The sequence below is a fragment of the Vipera ursinii genome, assembly GCF_947247035.1.
Source record: "Vipera ursinii genome assembly, chromosome: 1".
In the NCBI taxonomy this organism is placed as follows: domain Eukaryota; kingdom Metazoa; phylum Chordata; class Lepidosauria; order Squamata; family Viperidae; genus Vipera; species Vipera ursinii.
In genome coordinates, this window is record NC_139512.1 from 111,339,228 (window position 1) to 111,363,835 (window position 24,608).

The window sequence follows — 24,608 nt, forward strand, 5'->3', positions numbered from 1 at the left end:
AACATACATTTTATCTTTAACAATCCCCCCTCCCCTCCCCCTCCCTCCCTACCCCTCTCCCCCTCCCGCCCCCGCCCCCCGACTTCCCAGAGCTAAGTACAAGGTATAAAAACAAAAAAAAACAATCATAAACATCCATATGCTAACAACCATAAACTCTAAAATCTATCACTCTCTGGCTCATATAGAATAACTACAAACACTATTAATATTAAGTATATATAGAAAAAAAAGGAAAAAAGAAAAAGGAAAGGAAGACTTATTCAAATGCTACATGAAACTTTTTAGTCCTATATTTGTTCTGGATATACTCAATCCATTTTCTCCACTCCATAATATAACGTTCTTGCGAGTGATCTTTTACATCTCTGTATTCTCATTTCCACACCCCACAATTATATCTGATCATGTGGTATTATGATCTTATATTCTGAGTCATTTCTTATCAATAGCTTCTGTACGTAACCAATTTTTTAAAAAATAAATTACATTCTCATACTTCAAATCATATTCATCCTTGGATCCCTTAAAATTATTTTCATGTGTTTGTTCAGAAATTAGGTATGCAAGGAACAACTGTGGTTCTGTAACATTGATGATTAATATGTCTCTTTTAAGTACAAACAACATCTTTTTATGGTTATTAGACCCACAGAGTGTGTCTTTTTCTAATACCACAGCTGTCACATTACTGTCTCCAGCCATAAATCAAAGCACACTTCTTTTGCCTCTGAGCAAAGGAAGTAGTTGTATTCTGTGAAAGCTTTCGTCTATAATTTTATTCTTTGCTTTCATTGAAAACAATTTTTAACTGCCCTATTCTGTAATTTGCTTGATATATGCGTTACTAGAAGCAATGCTGCTGTTAAACAGGAACACCATATGTGCTAATTTATGTTCCCATCAGGCTGCATGTATTGTTTGTTTCCACATAATAAGTAAGAATAGATTCCAAGGTCTTGTAGTTGCAGAGAGAGAATAAAATGAGCTTACAGCTTCTTGCAAAAGTAATTTGTGTAATACGTTTTAATAACTCGACAGAGACTTGCCAGGAGTGGCCCCTACAGAAGAGACCAGTATCCCATTGCTGCTTATAGATACGGCTGGTTGTGATTTATTTGAACTTGAAGTGGAAGAAGAACAGTCTAGAGGAAACCCAGGTACCATCATTTACTCTGCTTCATGATTTTTGTTTCCTGTGTGGCATCTTTTTTTCCCCAAAAACTCCAGTTTATATTACCCATGTAGTGTTTTTGCAATACCAGCTGATGCCAGGTAAAAAAGTTTCCTTGTACCAGAAAAGTATTATAAAATTTGAGTTATTGTCTGAAATACTATATGCGTGATCACAGGTACAACTCTTATGGAAATAGTTGAATATGTCAGGAAATTTCTTGCGTGTCATGCTTCAATTGCATATATTATATCCTTAAGGCAGGTGAATAACTTATTTAAATTAGCCATGGCTTCCAAGACTGCTTTCAAACTTTTGTTTCTGGGTGGGTTGTTTTTTTTGTGCGGGGGGGAGTCCAAATGCAAGTAGTAACTATAAGACAAATAGATTCATCAAATTCTTTTCACATGCCAAAAATTCCATCCATATTACATTGTACTATAGTATGACTAATGAGTCGATATAAAATATAAAATGGAGCAAGAAAGAGACATAAGGTAGTACAATTTTGGTTGTGATTAGAAGTAGCAAAATTCTAACTCTTACTTAGTTTCATAAATTTGAACTTTGTACCCCCCCCTTAGTTAAAAGTGACAGAATTTTAAATTGGGCTTCATGAGTAGTCTGAAAAAATAGAAATCAATGTTGCAATGAAATGGCTGTGCATGCACGTGGGATTGAAGCAGCTTGCAAAGCTGCCACGAGGTTTTTAAAAAGAAGAAGCTGCTTTATCAGTTCAGAAAGAGAACTTTCCTGTACGTTTCCATGAAAGAGCCTTGGTGGAGCAGTGGGCTAATGCCTCCTTAAGTAACACCAGCTGCCTGCAATTAGTGCAATTAGTGCAATTAGTGCAGGTTCACATCCCACCAGGCTCAAGGTTGACTCAGCCTTCCATCCTTCTGAGGTAGGTAAAATGAGGACCCAGATTCTGAGGTAGGTAAAATGAGGACCCAGATTGTTGGGGGCAATTAAGCTGACTTTGTAATAATGACTTTGTAATAATGCCGCTTGGGAGGTGTGTGAAAGCACTAATAAGCAGGCATATACATAGAATGAAGGCTACTGCTAAGTTTGTAAGCCGCCCTGAGTCTTCGGAGAAGGGCGGGATATAAATGGAATAAAAATAAAATAAATAAAATAAATAAATTAAGTGAATGGAATCTAGCCTTGGTGGAACAAAAGACTACCAAACTGGTAGAAAACATGCTCATAGGTTTTAGGTAGAAATCACTTGTGGTGGTTTATAGTTAACTTAGCTTTGAAATTTTGTGAGTACAAAGAATGGAGGCCAAAACTGAGTGGCAAATAACACACATTTTAGAAGCTGTTCATACTCATGTTTGCTCTGAAATGATGCCCACTGTTTTCCCTGGCATCTATTTTTTTAACATATGTACATAGGGTTGCAGCCCTAAATAGTCTCATGTGAGCATTGATGCATAAGTGAATGTCAAATAGTCTGGAGTATTATGTTTCATTCCCACTTTTTAAACAGAAAAATTATAGTAATCTAGTGCTAGTCTGTATCTGTCTCATTAGACACATTCAAGGATACCTTTTTATATGCGGGAACATTTGATTCTCTGAACTTGAATAAAGCTGCTTATGTAAATTTGAAATAATGTTAGGTTTTTGAGCAATTCTCTAAAATGGCTCAATCTGCTAGGAGAATCTTTATTGGTATTGGTTTCTTGCCTACTTAAACATAAAAGGAACCAGATCGCTTTTAGGAAAATAAAGTCTTGATCCCAAACTTTGTGCAAATGGCAATAGATCATGAATAATAAAACATGAACAATGTAGAAAAGTGTTTATTGTTCTAACTGGAGGAAAAATAGCTGGTGATGAGGAGAAAAAATCCATGATTGGTCTTGTTATAGAAAAGAACTGGGGAGTGGGGGGGCGGCTGGGCAGGGATGGAGAATTTTAAATTCTCCACATAGTGTTAAATTCCATTTTGCTTTAACAGGGATCAGAGATGGTGAGAGTTGTAGTCTGTTACCTTCTGGATCACCATAATAACAATAACAATATCAACAATAAAAATAGCAATAAAACGACAGTTCCGGTGGCGGCGCGGCGCCGGAGACAGCCCTTGCGGGCTGCCCGCGGCTCAGCTGTGTTATTTCCACCCGAAACAGCGCCGATCAGCTGTTCGGGTGGATTTGAAGCCCCCTCCTCGGGAGAAGAGGAGGGGGTGAGCCCCCAGGTAGGGGTTGAGTTCTCCGGGGCCGCCTGAGCTTAAAGCTTGGGCGGCTGAAGGATCGAACTCCCCCGTAGCCTGGGTTGCTCCCAGCTGGTCAGCGTCTCTGCTCCGTGATTTCTGGAGCGGAGCCAGGCGTTTGCGACCACCCCTGCCAGAAGGAAAGACCATGGAATAAAAGGAGCAGGCAGAGCGGTACAGGAGGAAAAGGTGAAGAGGACTTTTATGGCTGCTTTCTAGCTTAATGGATTTTATAAATTTAAAAGTGAAAGTGCATAGTAAGTGAAAGTAAAGATGGCGGCTAAATCTTCCCCAAAAGCTCTCAGGAGTGCTGGAACTTCTCCGATGCAACAGTCATCATTACAAGCGTTGCTTCTTCCTGATGTATTGACACCGAAGGATCTACAAGATGCTCTTGAAAAATATGCCCAGGTAATTCTGGAAACAATGGGTGATAAATTTGCAAAGATGGAGGAGAAATTGGAGAAATTGGAGGAGAGAATAGAAGAGAGGATGGAAGAGAAGTTCAGAGTGATGAAGGTAGACATTTTGTCTTCAGTGTATAGAGTGGCTGAATGTGTGGAAGATTTGGAGGAAATAGTGGAAGATTTGACTCAAAAGAATGCCATATTAGAAGCAAAAGTACTGGAGAATGAAGATTTAAGAGAAAAAATGGACACAGAACTGAGTCTTGCTCAATATTTCCAGATGCAATATGCTGTTAGAATCAGAGGTTTAAAAGAGAATATTAAGGAAGACCTAAAGCAGTTGATTTCTGAGGCTCTGGAAGTAGTATTGAATCAGCCAGCATCTGAAATAAAGGGAGGCATGGAAAAAGTGTTTCGTGTGAATTCATGGATTGCTAGACAGAGAAAGTTACCTAGAGATGTGGTGGTTTATTTTGTAAAGAGGGAAATTGGAGATGAAGTTATTCAAGCTGCCTATGGTACTAAAGTTGTGATTGCTGATCAAGAAGTTTTGGTTCTAAAAGAAATTCCTCCAAAGATTTTAAGGAGAAGGAAGGATTTTACATTTTTAGTGCAAGAGCTCAAGCAACGAGATATAAGGTTCAGATGGGAGATTCCAGTTGGGTTGATGGTGATGTATGAAGGTAAAAGGCACCGTTTGGCCACTGTGATGCAGGCGCGTGATTTTTACAATAATGTTTTAAAAGCAACCCCTCTATCACTTCTGGAAGCTGCAAAGGGATCTGGAGAAGGAGAACACCAAGAGGCTGAAGATGGACAGACAGAGGAGAATGGTGCTGGAGGAGATCAAGCTATAACCTCTTTGGATGATTCTGGAGAGCAGAGGGAGACGCGTGCTGCTTTAAAACTATCAAAGAAAAATAAAAGAAAAATGTACTTACAGCCAAGCAGTGGGAGGAGTACGGCCTAAAAAAGATAGTCCTATTTAAGCAGTGCTCCAAGAGCTTTGGGATGATATGCATGGCAATTAAATTTTTAACTTGGAACGTTAATGGACTAAATTCATCACAGAAGAGGAAGAAAGTTTTTCAATATTAATGATCAATAACAAGCTGACTTTTTTAGTTTACTTTATACGAAGTTTGCCCAGTTGGATTATAAAATTTTTTATTTTTATGAGGGATTGGAATGGTGTTTTGGATGTACAGATGGACAAGGCTGGAGCTTTTAAGTGTGTCCCAAGTCATGCTAGACTGCCTAAATCCTTTTTTGAAATGAAGGATGACTTGGAACTGTGAGATATTTGGCGTGAAAGACATTTGCAAGAAAAGGATTATACTTTCTTTTTTCTGACAGATATCAATTTTTTTTTCAGGATCGATTTTATTTTGTTGACTAATGACTTTTTTTTAAGGATGAATGTAAACAGCGGATAAAGGGTTTTTTTTGTTGTTGAAATTATTATGAATAAGGGCACCTCTATGGACATGGTTTGGGATGCTAGCAAGGCCTATATGAGAGGGGTGTTGATATATATGAATAATAAATTTAGATGTGCGGTGGAAGCTAGGAGGAAAGAATTGGAGAATGAAATAAAGGAAAAAGAAAAGGCTTTGATTTTGAATCCAGAGGATGTGAAGTTTAAGGAGGCTATTAAACTGTTAAGAGGAATGGTTTGAGTATATCCAGAATAAATATGGGACAAATGGATTGAGTATATCCAGAACAAATATGGGACTAAAAAGTTTTATGTAGTATTTGAATAAGTCTTCCCTTCTTTTCTCTTTTTCTTTTTTCTTATTTTATATATTTTATATTAATAGTGTTTGTAGTTATCCTATATGAACTAGAGAGTGATAGATTTTAGAATTTACGGTTGTTAGCATATGGTTGTTTATGATTCTTTTTTTTTGTTTTTTATACCTTGTACTTAGCTCTGGGAAGTCGGGGGGGAGGGGGGGAGGGGAAAGGAGGGAGGGATAGGGGAGGGGTAGGGGGGATTGTTAAAAATAAAATGTATGATAAAACTTTTCAATAAAAAAAATAGCAATAAAACCACCTTCTGGATGAGCACAAATTTCTTACCTGTACTCTAGGATCAAATACAAAGTTGTGATGGCGTTCTAAATAATAGGTAGATCTCCCCTGGCCAAGCTGAAAGCTCAGACCAGGGGTAGGCAACCTTGGCTCTTTTATGACTCGTGGACTTCAACTCCCAGAATTCCTGAGCCACATAGCTGGCTCAGGAATTCTAGGAGTTGAAGTTCACGAGTCATAAAAGTGCCAAGGTTGCCTACCCCTGGCCCAGACCAATCTACTGGTCTCCAGCAACACAACTTACATCTTGGTAAAAGCTGGACAAGTTGTATGGACAGGTACCAGTGATGCTTGTTTCTGGCACACATTTATTCTACTTGCCTTTATGAAGTTTCCTTACTATAATTTCAATTAGGTTTTCTAGATAGGAAATACTCGTTCGGTATTAGTTTGCTAAGGTGCGCTTCCCAGAGTCATGTAAACTGGGGCAGCTTATAAACACTGCAAATAAATAAAGTAGCTTTTAAAAATGTTTTCTTGTTTACCATGTACAGCATATGACACATGTGAATTTGCTAAATTTGCCAAGGAACAGTTGTGGACAGCTCTTTTCTCGTGTGATGAGATGTGGACCAGCAAGTGCCGGGTGAAAGAATAAATTGAACAAAAGAATGTTTCTTGGTTTGCCATATGCCCAACCACAGATCATCATCTAAATTAAGAACATGAATCCTTAGCAAGGTGACCTATGGCATAGCTGCTATATATGGAAAATGGCAATTCTTAAGCAGTGGGAAAGCCATATAATGAGAAAACCTTTATTTTCTTTTGGCTTCCTATAATCTTTGAATTATGGCTCAGTGGGTTAGGACGCTGAGCTTGTCGATCAGAAGGTCGGCAGTTTGGCGGGTCGAATCCCGAGTGCCGGGTAGCAGAGTGAGTGCCTGTTACACGTCCAAGCTTCTGCCAACCTAGCAGTTCGAAAGCATGTAAAAATGCAAGTAGAAAAATAGGGACCACTATGGTGGGAAGGTAACAGCGTTCCGTGCGCCTTTGGCATCTAGTCATGCTGGGCACATGACCACGGAGACGTCCTCGGACAAGCGCTGGCTCTTCGGCTTTGAAACGGAGATGAGCACCGGCCCCTAGAGTCGGAAACGACTAGCACGCATGTGCGGGGGAACCTTTACCTTTACCTTAATCTTTGAATTCCTAGCAAATAAACTTGTGCTTATATACTAGGTGATTAGACACAGATTGCTGGTTTTTCTATTATTTAAAATGTGGAATGAGGTTTAAGGGTCTGTTTGGTTTTCTAGCTGAACCTGTGTGCCTGCTTCTTCACCCTTAAAATTGCTTGTTCCTTGTTCCCAGGTGAGATACAGCTTAGTGGTTTGCATATAGATGCCTTGATAGAAGCTGGTGTGAAAGCCAGAGATATAGCTGTCATCGCTCCTTACAATCTTCAGGTTAGTGCCTCCACTGCCACATACTGTGTCCTACTGAATAAAAATTGAAAGCTGAGTACAAAACAATAGAAGGAAATATGCTAGCATTGATGATGTTATCTAGTTTGGTAATGAAATGACTGAAAGAAAACCTTCAGGCTCAGAGAGTACCAGTGACCCCACAATAAGCACAAAATGAAACTGATTTGGATCTTCAGGGACCGAAATTACTTTCATTAACATTAAATAAATTCAGTGAGGTAGAGGCAGAGCTTCATTCTATTTTCTTGATCTCTATGGACTTACATGTTCTGTATGCTGTTTGGTGTAGAGCTAGCAATTGCTTCCAGCATCTATTGGTCTACAAGTTTCGAATCTTGCAGAAATGTCTAAGATTTCTGCTTATTTGAAAGATCATTCACAGGAAAGATATATTTCAGTTTGGAGGAGATGGATAAGTTATATTCAGAACAAATATGGGACTAAAAAGTTCCATTTAGCTTATGAGTAGATTTTAGTGGGATATTGTTATTGGTACTTTGTTTGTAGTTATGTTAAAGGGGAGTTAAAGCACATTATGAATTTGGTTAATTGTATATTATGCATAATATTTATTTAGAATATGATTATTGTAACTATAATCCTGTATTTAGCTCTGGGAAGTGGGGGGGGGGGAAGTGGGTGGGTTTGGGGTGGGAGGGATTTGGGGATATATTGTAAAATTTTGTTTTTGTAAAACTCTTTAATAAAATAAATAAATAAATTAGGACGGTCCCCATTCCACCCTCCGGGCTGTAGGTCATATAGAAATAGTGTGTTAAACAAGAATGCACATCAGATGTAGCTTTTTGTTCCTTTTTTGTAGCAGTCTGCCTTCCCGTATATTAGATGCTTAATTTCTAATTGTCTACTTTTGGAAGGAGAGGACTTTTTCAGTAAAACGGCATTCATTTCCTGTGCCAATAAGTGCTTTGTTTTTCAGGTGGATATGCTAAGGAAACATCTGTGTCATAAATATCCGGAGCTGGAGATTAAATCAGTGGATGGCTTCCAAGGAAGAGAAAAGGAGGCAGTTATTCTTTCTTTTGTAAGATCCAATAGAAAAGGTAAATCGGTCATAACCTGGAGCAATGCGAAATGAAAGCAAGGAATTTACAAGAAGCACTGATGCTACTGCATGTTGCTGTGGTTGTGACTGATTCATGATTCTGGCTGGGGAATTGAAAAGAACATTATGATTTCCTGTAAATTCTTTTTAAAAAAGAGACCAGAATGGTGAATAGTAAGGAAATGGTAAAATAATTGAGTCAACCATTTGGTAATTATGGTGACCGTCGTTCAGTTTAAAATTCTGTCATGCAGTCATATGAATCACAACTATTCAGGTGACTGTGAATGTAACTCAAAAGATGTTTCTATAGTTTGTAAATATTTTTTTCTTCTTTACCATTATAAGAGGTGGGGCATGATATGGAGAGGGATTTCTTCTCTGTTTCATATGGTTGCTGGAGAGAAAAATTGCCTTCTTGTTTATGGATTAAAATAGATAAGCAAGTTGTGGTTCATTGTTGTCTATGTATTATGTCTTCTAATATAGTTTTGACACTTGGTAATTACTTCCCAGGTTAGGCTTCTCAAGCACCAATTGGTGACTCACATATTTTAATGTGCCCTTTAATGTTTATTTTTCCATTTGTCTTCTGCCAAGCTCCTTATACAGGACTCAACCCCATCGGTTAAGTGGCTGAGCTGACTCATCTTGGCATTTGCTATATGTTATTATAAAGTCTAAAAAAAACTGGGGATCAGAAATAACTTTTAGAAAAGGCTTTGCCATTTCTAACTATTTATTCAATCTTGGATGCTGCTTTTTTTAAAGATTGTGCTAAATATTTTTCTGACCTTTATCAGACTAGTTAATAATTAGAAATGAGCAAAATGCATTTGCAACACTTCAAGAAAGCTTCCTCATGTTAATTATATCTGCTTGTCAGATATAGCTCCAGTCTCAGAGCACTTCTATTGTGGACAAAAACTTTATAAAGCTTATTTAATCAACATGGACAATCCATATGCTTTTCCTCCCAATTGTGAAACAAAATGAACACTTGAACATCTTTCTGAAGTCATATCAAGTACTAAAATTTCTTATTTTTCTAGCTCCTGGCTGTTTATTGAATTTTGCTTTCCTTATTTAAAAGTAAAATGGATTGAAACTGGATTTCTCAGCAACATATATTAAAATAATATTGCAGCCTATCCAAAGCTTGAGTGTTCCTTGGGCTTTCCACACTAGATTATTGACTAAACATCTGCCTTTCTGAAAATTAATGATTTTATAAGTAAATTTGAAGCAGATTGATAAACTGTATTCACCTTGAAATGAAAACAAGCCTGAATTTAAGCATTTCTCCTCTCCCTTACTTTTACTTTTCAAAAAACTAGGGAGGGCCTTCTGAGATCCTTTGAACACCCCTTTTCCTTCTGTGGGCTGAGATACCTGTACCATGATGGTTGTCTAGACTAGGCTTTTCCTTCTGTCCCTAAGGTCATTTCCAGATATCATTGCTCTACAAGCCATCACTCTGTCAAAATGGTGTCCATAAACACTGTCAGCACTGGATTAGTTATGTTTTCGTGTGATTATGAGGCTTGGCTACATATGTTTTGTAGTCTGTCACCATGAGCATTCAATTTGTAATTAGGCACAGGCAAAATGATATTCCCACCTCAGATCTCATAGTTTTATGATAATGATAATAAAGAAGTTATATCATACAGTATGACTGTTGAAACCTTCATGGGATCTGCTTGGGCAGGTTCTTGTTGCTGAAAATGTGTTTTTAAATAACTTATGCCTGCACTCTGTTCATGTGTTGAATCCATTTTAGAAACATCATTCTTGGGTAACAGTTTAGATAATTATAGAAAGAAGTAATCTACTTCACTGAATCCCATGGAGTTCAGTCTAACTTGCTTCTGAGGAAATATGCTTGCAGTAAAATGGCCTATATTATCATTACCTTACATGATCTGCGAAGCTCTGCATCCTGACTTACTGTTTTTATGATACGTAGGTGAAGTGGGATTCCTCGCTGAAGACAGGAGAATAAATGTTGCAATTACCCGTGCCCGGCGTCATGTGGCTGTAATCTGTGACTCTCACACTGTTAGCAACCATAGTTTTCTGAAACGGCTGGTAGAGTATATGAGCACCCACGGTGAAGTACGCACAGCCTTTGAATACCTGGATGACATTGTACCTGGAAACTACGCTTCCAAGAACTCTATGGGTCTCTGTGACCAGGATAAGAGATTTAAATGCAGAACTTCCCCAGTCCCAAAGGCTCTTGGAGAGAAACCAAAACGAAGACCTGTCCAAAAACCTAGAGAGAGGCTAACAGAATGTTCCTTGGAAAGCACGGGCAAAGTCATGCCATCAGGAACCAAAGAGAACGAAAGTTCATTTAAACATAAAGCAAGAATATTGGAGTTTCTGGATAGCGGTGAAGTCCAACTGGATTTCCCTTCCTCTTTAAATGCTCATGATAGAATGCTCATTCATCAGTTGGCTGAAGAATATGGGCTGCAGCACATGAGCACAGGAGAAGGCAGCGCACGATACATAAGCATTTGTAAGAAAGATTCTCCCACAGAATTATCTTTAGGAGATACTGCGGTTTGTCAGCATGAATTAATTCACAGCTGTCCAAAAGAAATGGATGCAGGCAATGAAGAAAGGGGAAACGGTGCTGGCCCAGGGGCCACAGATCTGAAAACGCTGCATGTGGAACGGATGAAAAGAGAGAGAGCCAAGAAAGAAGAGAGAGTGAAACAAAGCCGAGAATCCAATGTAAATCTTCAGGAAATAATTGGGAAGAAAGAAAAAAATGGAGGTAAAGAAGCCATTTTCTTCCATTTGCAGTTGAAAATATACCCCTTGCATTCTTCTTTAATCTGCTGTTTATTCTGTTTTTCTTTGTAATCCCTACATAGATTCTCTCCTGATAAAGGGAGCGTATCCTTTGAGGAGCTTCGGGGAAATTTTAACCAAAAGAGCCAATTCTCTGGTTTAAATATCAAGTGTCCTGTTTTTATACTGTGCTTACAGAAGGAGTTGCTAGAAGCAGGCTTACTTCTAAAACGCAACTACTTCTGAGAGCAACCAATAATTTCAGATCTAGGAAGCGCATTTTCCACAAATAGGCGCTTTTTTTAAAAAAATGTCAGCCAAATATTTGTCCTGGCGTTTGGAAATATATGGATTTTACCCCCAAATCAGTATCTCTGAAATTATCGGAATAGACGACCTAGGGCACAACATGGGCTTGCTTTGTGCGGTTGGATTATTGCTTAGAACATTTTGAGGAGACAAAGTACAGCTCCTTAGCTGACAACTAGCTGAACCAGAGCACGTTAATATCTTCTCACATACCATAGTTCTCTTTCTCGGATCTTTACAGTATGTTCACATAGAGGCTATACATGAGCTTACCAATACAAATGGGAAAAATGGTATCAATAGACAACAAAAACTCCCTTTGCCTGGCTAGGAGAGTGGGTGCATGCAAGCACCTGAATATTTGCACATACTCTACATGTACCCATTTCCCATGACTGATAATTTGGGGCGGGGGCGGGGAGGGGGAATGAAACCACTGAATATGTGCATAGTTACCTTCTGAAATTCACATCCTCCCAGATTGCTAAAGAGGAAGAAAATCCCCTCTGGTGCATTGATAAGACTGCTGTAAAATACAGAGGCAGTAGGATTTCTTGGGCATGGGAATTTTTGAATCAGTAAAATTTTCTGGAGCAGCCTTCTCAAACTATGACACCCTCCAGATGTATGGCTTTCTCCTGTCAGCAGCCCTCATCCCTCTTCCTCCTTTAAAGTGTTCTTTCTCTAAAAGAGTTTCTAATTTAGTTGGGCAGCTTCAAAGATAGTTCGGCTAGTCTCAGGCAGTTTGTCTTCATAAGCCAATGGGGCATCTCCTCTAAGAGCAGCAGACGTTGCCCAGATCAGAATGAGCTCTGAGGATGGTCTGGCACCTGAGTGGCAGAAGGGTATCTTTGTGTTTAACTGTATTTTATGGATTGTGGTGAGCCACAAAGAGCGACATTGTCTGAAATAGGAGTCATATAAGTCCTATAAAGGGACACGGTGGCTCAGTGGGTTAGGACGCTGAGCTTGTCAATCAGAAGGTCGGCAGTTTGGCGAGTCGAATCCTGAGTGCCGCGTAGCAGAGTGAGCGCCTGTTACTCGTCCCAGCTTCTGCCAACCTAGCAGTTCAAAAGCATGTAAAAATGCAAGTAGAAAAACAGGGACCACCACGGTGGGAAGGTAACAGCGTTCCGTGCACCTTTGGCGTCTAGTCATGCCGGCCACATGACCACGGAGACGTCCTCAGACAAGCGCTGGCTCTTCAGCTTTGAAACGGAGATGAGAGTCGGAAATGACTAGCACGCATGTGCAGGGGGAACTTTTACCTTTTTTAAAGTCCTATAAACAAATAAATAAATAAATCTCATTATTGCTACTCCATTATCCTACTTTGCCTACTCTTTTTTGCCCACTTTATCTTACTGTTTCCTTTTGAAGGAGATGTTAGTGCTATCTGTTGGCCATCTGGTTGCGTAGGGCCAGTGACCTGCCTGTTTGATACACTGCTGATCCTAAACTCTTGATCAACATAGCTGTACCTTTTTATGTCTATACTAAAGTGTTGCATGCAAACTTTTTGTACCTGCTCTCTTAATTATTTTATGCCCTTATATTTATTTAGGAAAAGCATCTAGTAAATCCCAAAAGGAAATTGCAGCCGAGGAAAATTTCGATGCTATGATTTCTGCAGCAATTAAAGCTGACAACACATGTGGTTTCTCCAAGTGCAAAGCCAGCGTAACAACTCTGGGACAACTCTGCCAGCATTGCAACAGACGCTATTGTCTCAGCCACCATATCCCAGAGGTATTCTTTGGCAGACAAAGCACATCCATTTTCTCCCTTCTCCACCCCAGGTTTTCAGAGCCAGCATAATTTTCGGGAGAAATTGAGGTGTTATTTTAAAATATTCAGTGTAGTTGACTTTTCAAGGACGCTCCTAGTAATAAAGGCTGTACAGTATAGGCCAGGGGTCAGCAACCTGAAACAGTGAAAGAGCCACTCAGAACTGGTTCCCTCACAAAAGGAAAAACTGGGAGCCCCAAAAAATGTGTGCACATGCACGTACATCCGTGCATGCGCAGAACAGGGTTTGACTGAAGAGTGGAGCCAAGGTGAGATATGCACCTGCCCTGCATATTTGAATTGATTGGTTGAACTTTTTTAGTCCCACTTTTTTGGGGGGGGAACTGCACATGGCAGAGGACTGGGAGCCGCAGGAGACGGCTGAAAGAGCCGCATGCGGCTCCAGAGCCGCGGGTTGCAGACCTGTAGTATAGGCAAATCCAGTGGAAGATAACTTTCCCCCCATTTATCTTAGCTTGCCATTTAATATATACATGTGCATATACAAGCAGACAAATGTATACTTGCGAAAAAAATCTGTCTTTAGAAAGGTGGAGACGGGAGTTCAACCGTATGAAAGTAACATAGCATAATAAACTGAGAGGGTATAATTCACAAAAGAATTGAAGCTATAGTTGCCTCCAGTTTAATTTCCCAATGACTGGAAATGCATCCCCTGCTGTGCAGTAAGGAGGAAAAATGTTGATTTCCGGGGCTGTTTTTGCTCATAGTCTTTAGGTCAGGGGTCTTCAAACTTGGCCCTGTGGGAGTTGAAGTCCACAAGTCATAAAAGGGCCAAGTTTGAAGACCCCTGCTTTAGGTTTTAAAATGTAGTGGGAATTTTTTTTTTGGTTCTCCTCTTGGTATTTTAATGGAGTTATTTTTTTATGAGGAATCCGTACTCCTGAAACATCTTTTTATCTCTTTCTAATATAAAGGATGGTTTTGTTTCCTGTTAAAGTAGACAGGGCTTTTTTCCTCATAGAACGCTCAGAACGGAGTTCCGGCACCTTTTTTGGGATAAAACCTTGAAGGGTAAGCAAAGTGGGCTGTACGACATGTGTGAGTTCCGGCACCTTTTTCTTTTACAAAAAAAGCACTGAAAGTAGACATATTTTTTCACTCTCCTTCATTCTTTAAATGTATATATACACACATACTGCCCTCTCTCTTGATTCTTCAAAATGAATTGGATGAAGAGAATGTGCATCCTTCAGTGGAATGACTGTTCTAATGACCATTGAAAGGCACTTAACCTTGTGGAGCAAGATATCTGTTTTTAATGCTGAAGTAATGGGATCTTTCTGTGTTCTTTCCATCAAGCTTGTGAGTCATTCTTTCTTTACCCCAAAGCACCTCTTTATTTTAAACCCCCATTCACATTCATTCCCAATACCCAAGTACTTGAAGGAGTCTTGTGCTCTAGAGAGTGTAGATGCTTTGCATCTCCTCAAAAATAGATCTTAATGTTCTTTGTACCCATTCAAAGGATAGCCAGGGGTCTTATATAATGTGGAAATGTTTACTTCTCCAACTCTGTCAGGTCTGTGCACATTTTAAATCCTGTCTGACAGGAATAATTACATTGATTACCAACAAGGAATGTTTTTAGGTGTCTTCCATTGGGCCTGATTTATTTGAAGTAATTGATCATAGGTTCTTTTAATCTCATGGGGAAAATGTTGTATCTAGTTACTAGACCATTTTGATCCAAAAGATAAGTATATACAGAAAAAGGTCTGCATATTTTGGGTCCTCACCAAAACTGAAAAGCAGGTTAAAAAGAGTGGTTTTTATGTACTAACTATTTATTCTAGAACAGCTGTGAATCTTAAAGCAAGCTTCGGTCAAGAACAAATTGAATTGTGCAATTCACGGATAAAAATATTGATCTGTAGAGAAACATCCTTAAAGTTTGAATGGGCAGAAATTTGGATTAAAAGATGCACTGTTTATTGAATGCTTTGTCGACAGGCAACTAAATGAAAGACATTGCTATAAGGTAAAATAACAGCAGCAGCAACCCTTGAATAATGGATAGCTTACCACCTTCCCTCATGTGAATAGTTTCATTGCTTTCCTTCATCCCCTCTAGTCACATCCAAGGCACAGAATTAGGTAAAATAGTTTTCCCTATTTGGTTCCCTTCAGATATGCTGGATCAAGTTCACAGTCATCTCATGTCTTAAATGGTTTTTAAGTCCTTACATGGCATGGGTCCGGAATACCTCGGGGATCACCTGCTGCCGGTGTCGACTCCCCTCCGCCCTGTGCGTTCCCACAGAGAGGGCCTCCTCAGGGTGCCTCCAGTCAGAGAATGTCGGCTGGTGACCCCCAGGGGGAGGGCCTTCTCTGTGGGCGCCCTGGCTCTGTGGAATCAACTGCCGGTTGAGCTCTGGATGGCACCGGATCTCCGCTCCTTCCGGCGCGGGTTAAAGACCCATTTGTTTGAACAGGCTGGCCTGGCCTGATGGGGAGTTACTTAGGGTTTTAATATTTGTATATATTTTTATTGTTTTTACTTTGGGCAATAATTTAATTCTTTTTTAACTTTTGTACTTTTGTAGTTTTATGATATGCCCTGTTCACCACCCTGAGTCCCTCGGGAGAAGGGCGGTATAAAAATTTAATAAAACCTAAACCTAAACATAAATGTTACTGGTTTTAGCAATTGGTGTTTTAGCATGGTGTGTTTGTGGGTGGATATTTCAAGATTTTGTTAACTGCCTCACATATTCCACTGATTAGAAAGATGAAATAGAATTCATATTACTCAATCCATTCGGCACCATGGAGATAACAGGCGTAGTATTTTTGTCTTTTCAATGATACTCCCACTGCTATTCTCATAGTTCCAATGACTAGAAAAAGCCCACATTCCTATGCAGGAAAAAGATATAAAATCTTTCTTATTTCAATCAGTGTGATAGCTGCTTTCATTTAAAGAAGTGTGAACTGTCAAAGTGAGATTCACAGTGTTGCTGAATGTTAACATAGATCAGACTTTAAATCAAATTTAAAGTTTTGTAAAATTTAACAACAAAACCAATATGTTTTTATTGGCATTTTACCAGTATCAGGCAAAAAAATCAAGAGCCAGGATAGCATTCAAAATCATTACAAGTTTTATTTCATGCTACCTATACATAAAAATCTTATCTACCAATGGTCAACATAAATTGGCGCCAGATAAGACTTCAAGGGTTGTGGAGTTAGGTTGATATGTTTGACACACACACACACACCTTGGGCTCAGCCTGGTCGTCTCCTGCAACCAATTTAGTATCAACATTTTCTAGTCTCAGTACATATCATATTATACTTTCCATATATCTTGTAGTTGACAGAAGACTTAGTATCACTTATGAAACAAATATAATTCCTCCAGATTCTGAAGAATGATGTTTACTATCATATCTCATATGAACTTTATCTTATAGCTAAGCTTACAGCTCAGTGTTACTGACCAGTTCTGACTTGAAGAAGAAAGCTCTTTGAAATATCTAGCCACAAAAGACTAACTATAAAATCATGAGTAATTTTAAAAGCATTAGAACAGAACTCTTGGTGAAAGCTAGTTTTTAAAAACATATTCATATTGCTTAGTTCAATAATTTTTGTCTCACACCCTGAATTTGAATAGGTTTCATTTGAGGAAAAAGGGAAGATTTAATCTTTTTAGAATTTTAAGTCATGGAAAAATTCATGTGGGCCAGCCCAAATGCTTGATCAATTAAGACAGAACTAATAAATGTGGACATTTTAGGTGTATGCTTGGGTTTGATCCAGGGCAATCCCCATTTAATTTCTGCATTTGCTTCAAATCTTTCACCAAAGTATTTTATACTTTCTTTTTGCCTTGGATAAAATATAGAGGTGATATCCTTATTAAAATAAAGCTTTCTGGCCTGAGTTGATCCATCTTATAATCTTATATTCCAGAAATTCTGCCTGATTCCATCATCACTTACTAGTAATAAAACAGACTTCTATAAAAGCCATTTTCAGTCTTTATTACAACTTTTATTTTATTAAAGTGCTTAACTTTTCCCTCTAGGTATTTTCTGCTCATATTTTCCTCATAATTTAAGAATTGCTATGCTCAATCTGCCCCTAGATATACATTATTATTCTTGGTACTTTGCTTCAAACATACTTTTATTTATTCATTCAATTCATGCAATGTATATTGGCTGCCCAACTCTCCAATTGTGATTCTGGATGGCTAACATAAAATGAAAGGAGACAAACAACAGCAACCAATATTAAAACAGCAGAGAATGTAATGCATCTGAAGCCTCACATAGTTATTGTCTTAACCATTACAAGACAACCTCAACCAATACACTAACTAGGTTTTCAAGGCCTTACCAAATTGGGCCGTCTGAATCTCGGGGGGTTGCTGTTCCAGAGGTCCGGCCCTGCTCATTGGGTTTTGCCAATGGTATCTAGAAATATCTGTTGTTGTATTTATACAGTTGTGTCACTACTGACTTTCTTCCAATACTCTTCTTTCTGCATAATGTTGAAGTTTACAGAATGATGATACAATTGTATTTTTTCAGACCAAGAAACAAACTTTCCCAGAAGATGGAATAGAGATTTCCTGTCCACTGGTAGAGTTTAAAAAGAATATACTTAAGCTGTCTGAAAAGATGATTTAATTTTAACTTTAGCTTCTATTGGAGGGGAAATGATCACTTTTTTTTTGCTTTTGGAATTAAAAGAACTGTCAATAAACAAGTGAACTACTTGTATAGTTCTGTAAAGTTTAGGGCAGATATATGAAGTAGCTCTTTTACTAATACTTTTTTCTACTGGGTTATCTTGATCTTCTGTCGTTATTTCCCACAGGTTCATGGATGTGGGGAGAAAGCCAAAGCAAATGCCCGGCAGAGAATCAGCAAGGAAGGGATTCTCTACCCTGGGAGTGGGATGAAGGACAAGTCCTTGGATCCTACCAAGAGAGCTCACCTCCAGAGACGCTTGGACCAGAGACTCAGCGAACTGTCCAAGCAGCGGAAGAGTAGAAAGAAAGATCAGGAGAAATAAGAGGATTTGTGGCTTTGGAAAGGAATTAAACCTAACAAGCTGTTCTTTAAAGCTTGTTCAAATTTGCAGGGAAAAAAAGCTAATAAAAATTTTGAACATTTGGGCTCAGTTTTTTTTCCATTATAACCAGAACATGCTTTTGAATGTCACAGTTCTCAGAGGCCATAAAGGTAAAGGTAAAGGTTCCCCTGCACATGCGTGCTAGTTGTTTCCGACTCTAGGGGCCGGTGCTCATCTCCGTTTCAAAGCCGAAGAGCCAGCGCTTGTCCGAGGACGTCTCCGTAGTCATGTGGCCAGCATGACTAGATGCCAAAGGCGCACGGAACGCTGTTACCTTCCCACCGTAGTGGTCCCTATTTTTCTACTTGCATTTTTACATGCTTTCGAACTGCGAGGTTGGCAGAAGCTGGGACGAGTAACAGGCGCTCACTCTGTTACGCGGCACTCGGGATTCGACCCGCCAAACTGCCGACCTTCTGATCGACAAGCTCAGCGTCCTAACCCACTGAGCCACCGCGTCCCTCAGAGGCCATAGCACTGCTTAAAGTTTCACATTGAAAGCCGTACCTGCAGATTTTGTAAAAGCTGCACCTTATGCTGTAAAATATGTTTCTACTTCTCACATCAACATTATAAAACCCTGTTGATTAGGGGAGAAAAGCGGGCTGCTTTGGCTTTGAATAATTACTTTTGCTGGCAGTATTTTTAAAGTATACAGTGAACAGTTAAATAGAGAGCTACACAACAAAGAGAGATGCTTGTTTAAGAGCATGAATCAATGATTGAAAGTAATATAGGTGTGCAATGTGTTTATGAAAGTGATAGAAAGGGAAAATTTGTAAAGTGTCAGTAAAAAGCGTTGGGCAGATTATTGACTGAAAATGTACTGAGGTGATAAAGAGCAAAATTAGAGAAGAGTCATGCAGTTTTATGCCCGTGAGGGGTAGACCACATATTTGCTCCTCAGCAATTAACTGATAAATGTATGAATGTGACACAAACTTTATTAAACAGTTGATTTAGAAAAACCATATGTTGATGTGAATAGGCTTGAATTATGAAATGCTTTGTATAAAATTATGAAGTTGGTTACTGAATGCCATAAAAGCGGTGTATAATGGAACAGAAATACATGTGAAAATAAATGGTTCAATACTGAGCAAGGGAGTAAGACAAAGCTTGTGATGTCCCACTGTTTATTTAATGTATTTATGGATACATGTATAAGGAGGTCTTGTGATACTATTAGAGGCATATTAGTAGGGAATGTAAATGGGCATTTATTTATTTTTTTGCCAAAGGCTAAGAACTAGAATGATGTAGGGTTAATATCAGATATATGATACAGTAAGGAGTATGAAAGTCAATGCAATGAAGAATACAGTAATATTCATTTTTAAAAAGGTATGAACAATTGCAAGTTAAGCATAAATGATAAAAACCCAGATGAATGGATTTGTATGCCCCGATAGAAAAACGGCTGCAGAAATGTTAAAATGAGCAAATGTTAATAGAAGAGTAGTGTTGGGAGGAATGAATGTTTTTTTGAAAGAAATACAAATGGCTGTGACTAAGATGTGACTAAGCCACATTGTTATATGGAAGCGGAGTTGTGCATGTCAGGCAAAGCATAGCAGTAAGCTGAATGCAGTTGGAATAGGATATGGTAAAACCAGAACCAGAACTCAATCCTGAGAGAGGGATAATTGAATGTAGATTGAATGCAAAAGTGAGTGACCAATATGAAATAATTAGATTGAAAGTGATTGGTTATGTGAATAAATGAATGAAATTAAATGAGGGATTGAGGATTGAATCACAAAACAAACCTATGAAGGAAAATTAATCAGTATGTAGAAGGGAGTGACTGAAAACATTGAATGAAATTAATGAGAACCTGAAAAAACAAGTGAAAAATTTAAAGAACAATAGACACTGCATTAATTAGTGCGTGGGTGATAGAAGCAAGGATGGCTTCAAACAATGAAAAGTATAGAGAAGCATTGTTAATAGTATATATATATATATATATATATATATATATATATATATATATATACCTTCCCTTGCCTTTTTATCTCAAAAAATTTCTTGTCTCTTCCAAGCTTGCCTTGAAGAATACTGCAGTTTGCTTTGAAGATATATAAAGAAGACAAATATCTTTTCTTTCAAACTGCGTAGCCCTTTTTTCTCAGCAAGTCATTAAATAAAGTCCCTGAAGCAACATATTTTAGTCCACTATGACTATCAGAACCCAACTATAAAAATCCAAATGGGCATTGCTTCTTTGAAGTAGGGCGATTTTGGCAAAACATGCCACATGTGGGGAATATTACTGTGCTTCTTTGATCATTAATAAGTTGTAAAACAAAATTGCACATACTGTAAACATCTACACCCCAGTATAATAACCGCATGTTCTTTTGAGCTTGACGGAGGGAAGAGTGGCCGTTCAGCATTCCCACATCTGTTACCATGGCTGTCTGGGTCTGATAAAAGTTGGAATTTAGTACTATCTGAATTCATCACAGTTTGTCTTGACGTTTTTAGCCATTTATTTTATTTGTCAAGGCCACCCAACTCCAGAAAGTTTGGGTAGCGGTCAGTGGAATTTGGAGCAGATCCAGACACACAACAGCTTCTCAGTGCACCAGGAAGAGAAATAAATTGGTGCAGTGAAAGGAAGAATTTGGATCCAGAACTCCGAGATCTCTTTAGAAAATTACTGAAGCATTAGGATAGAGGTGTGATGCCTCCTGTTGTTAGATACAGTTGTTTATTTAGCATAGGAGAGGGCAAACTACAGGTGATACCCTCTTAGCATCCCAGGATCACACTGCTAAAATTCAGCAGCAAAATGTAGACCTCATTCTTTTAGGGGTCATCCTTGTGGCGCCTGCAACCTGCTGTAAAACCAAATGTTTGAGTTATTCATCTTTGATCTAATATACAGGTATTTTTCTGACTGCCTGCAGTTCTCAAGGTCTCAAGAAGAAAACTATCCTAACCTTGCAATTTAATTGGAAGTTAGTTGGAATTTAACCATTCTTTTGCAGAAATGTGCTACGGTAGAGGGCTTAACTTGGGGTTAGAGAATCTATAGACTAGATTTTATTTTTCTCAGAGTCCAGTAACATTTGATGCTTTTTGAGGTGCTTTGAATGAAAATTGTTAATTTACAGAACCAAGTGAGTATGAAAATAGTTGCCTTTATTTCATTCTGCAAAACTAAACATGAATTGGGCAAGACAAAACTGTCCATTTTCAAGAGGGCTTGCAACAATATTGTCTTTGTTTATATATTTGCTCAAATATAAAGGAAGAAACTGCACTACTTACTTATGGAACTGTGATTGTGATTTTTACTTCATTATGTGAAGTAAAATACACTGCCCAAATATACAGAAGGTTATTAACAATTTTTTGTGGCTCCTACATTTCTGTGACACATGTTCTTCGTTCTAAAATAGTTGTGGCAGAAATTGTGCAGCCTTGGATTTGGCCATCCTTTCTTGCCAGGCAATGTGTCCTTGAGGATCCACAAAAACCCTGTGGTTTTTACCATCAGCTGGTATGTTAACCTTGAGTCAGTTAACCTTTCTGAACTCTGAGAATTATTGGCTTTTCTTTTTGACCATTGCCATGAAATTAAAGTGCTGTTGATGTTTTGTCAACCAGATAAACTGGCTTCATAACATTTCTGTGATACTAATCACAGTGTGGCTTGAACCTTGACTGAACTTCGATTTATCGTGTGTGACTTATGAACAACATGAGACTGCAATAATAAAACTAAATGGATTTCTTTTTTTAAAAAAAATGACCATACTTATGGTTTATGGTTTACATATAATAAATGTACACAGTTTAGAAAATCATGGTATGACACGTTTTGGAGCAAATGGAGCCTACAAAGTCAAAGGCAAGATTTAAGAGAGATCCAAATTGGCTCTAATGAGGGTAGTTTGATTAACTTTGAAATAAATTTAACCTTTAGAAGATCCAGAACACAGTATACTTGATATACAGTGGAGGATTTAGAAAGTTTTTGAAGGGCCTGTATATTGCATCCTACACCTACTGGGTAGTGCTAACCATTTCTTTTCGAGTAGATACAGATGTAGCTAGGTCCTGTTTCAAGTTGTACATCTCTCTTTCTAGTATATTTGTCAATATGTAGAAAAGAGATTGTGGTTTGTTATTATTACACTGATAATGGTAGCAGTCATAAAGGACCTAAAAGTTTCCAAGCGCTAGACTGATATATTCCTATAGGATTATAGGTATAACATCTTACAGGTACAATATGGAAGAAGAAAACAGGAAGAAATCTATTTAGCTAGATTGATCCCAAAAGGTTGAGGGTCATCATTCTAGAGGGGAAAGCCAAAATGGAGATTTGGGCTTTGCTTGCTTTCTTCCCCACCACATGCTGATAGAACTAGGACAACAAATCAATAGAAACTGGCTAACATTCATTTGTTCATTCGTTCATGCAAGGTAACAGATCAGCAATCTTATTCAGATTCAGGTGCAAGCAGGGGGTTAGAATCTTTGGCAACCTACAGAAAAAATTAACAGTTGGCATTCTCTGTCACATTAGTGTTTTGATGATATAATGACTTTAGACACACAGAGAGATACATACACACAGACACATACGTATGCACCTAAAGCAAAACATGTCCTTGGTCTGTAGTCTGCCTTGATCTGCCAACAAGATACTGCTGAACAAGTCCCTCATCTATGGAACAATCCGTATTAAGCATCATTATGCTTGTTTTTTGTATACATCCATGGATTTAGCTATCTGCCTATATCCTAAGGCAGGGGTAGGCAACCTCTGCTCTTTTATGACTCATGAGGTTGCCTACCCCTGTCCTAAGGCAACTGGAAAATGTTTTAACAAATACAAAAATGCAAAAAGATGAAAATATGTGTTAATGGTTTTCCTTACCCTGATACCATCCAAATGAGTTGGTAGATGAGTTCAATTAACCTCAAGCAAGATGGATTTTCTAATGGAAAAAAATGCAAGAGAAAAGGAAGGGAAGAAGCATCATTGGAGGTGTTTTTCCTCCAGTTATATTTAGGACTATATTTTGTGATAGTAGATCTTGCCTTATCCTGGCATTCTGCATTGCTGCAATGCTGTCTTTGCTACTTTGCAAACATCTAGTTTGCAACGAATCCTCATTTGCAGTCAACTGATTAATAGTTAACATTCTGATGTGTTAAAGTATTTCAAAGATGAAATATAACAAAATATTAACAATCCCATAGCCACAAAAGTAAGTTATCAGAAGCAAGATACAAGATGTAATGACAATACATTGAAAGAGAACAATAGTTCTCTTGATGTTTAGTTAATCTGTGCCAGTAAGAAAAAAGAAAAGCAGTCCTTACCAGATCTGGACAGCAAAATTCAGGGCTGCTATAAGGAGTTAGGTTTTTTTTACATCTTTTTGTTGTTTTTGTGATTTTTGCAAGCTGAATATAGGCCTGTAGCACCCTTGAAGCCATGCAGGATTTTGCTGAACCTGTTTCCCCAAATGCACGTTCAGCTTTTATCTGATTAAATTGTCTTGACAACACTCAGCAATCAACATCAGGCAAATCACCAGCTGATATGATGATGCTCAATTACATAAAATCACAGCTGATTAGAATGAATTACTATTCAATTCCATCCCCAGCCCATCCTCCCCTCCTGCTTATATGCTGATTTCCATAGCTACTAGGATTTTGTTTTCGCCATAGTTTATCAAGTTTCATTTTACCTTTATCTTAGATGATACCTGCAGTCAATCCAAAATCATGTGAGTCTTCATTACACAAGGGCATCATGGACCATATTGAGTTTCTTTTGCTAAGTCCCACAGCAGTCCATTCTCACATGGAATTAAGAGAGGCTGAGTTCTCAGTCAGATTTCTATTAAGAGGGCACTGATGGGTGTGAACAGACAAGATTGCAGAAAAATTATTCTCTGGCCACTGCTTTGTAATCCTCTTCCAAGCAAGATTGATCTTACTGTTCAGCAAGTCCTTCCCACAATTCCCATTAGTCCTACCTAGTCCCATGGTCTAAAATGGTCAGGAGTCACCTCTGTAATATCTGGGCTGCAAAATTTGCATGGCCATGATGGGGCAGCAAAGAGACACAGAACTCTTATCTTTGCTGTCCTCTCATAGTCATCCAGAGTGTTGCAACCCTGGTGATCTGCAGCAGGGAACTTCGGAGTTGTGAGCCAAACTT

At 38.5% G+C, this 24,608-nt stretch overlaps 1 protein-coding gene across 1 annotated transcript in view; it reads left to right on the forward strand.

Annotated features, from left to right (window-relative positions):
• The window catches only part of IGHMBP2 (immunoglobulin mu DNA binding protein 2), an 84,744-nt gene extending 66,057 nt beyond the window's left edge, over positions 1 to 18,687 (forward strand). The window contains exons 10-15 of the mRNA XM_083348961.1: positions 1,042 to 1,160; positions 7,217 to 7,311; positions 8,273 to 8,396; positions 10,368 to 11,186; positions 13,077 to 13,261; positions 18,155 to 18,687. Coding sequence (XP_083205087.1) covers positions 1,042 to 1,160; positions 7,217 to 7,311; positions 8,273 to 8,396; positions 10,368 to 11,186; positions 13,077 to 13,261; positions 18,155 to 18,352 — 1,540 coding nt within the window. The 3' untranslated portion in view covers positions 18,353 to 18,687. The remainder of the gene's footprint in view (positions 1 to 1,041; positions 1,161 to 7,216; positions 7,312 to 8,272; positions 8,397 to 10,367; positions 11,187 to 13,076; positions 13,262 to 18,154) is intronic.
• Positions 18,688 to 24,608: the final 5,921 nt, after the last annotated feature.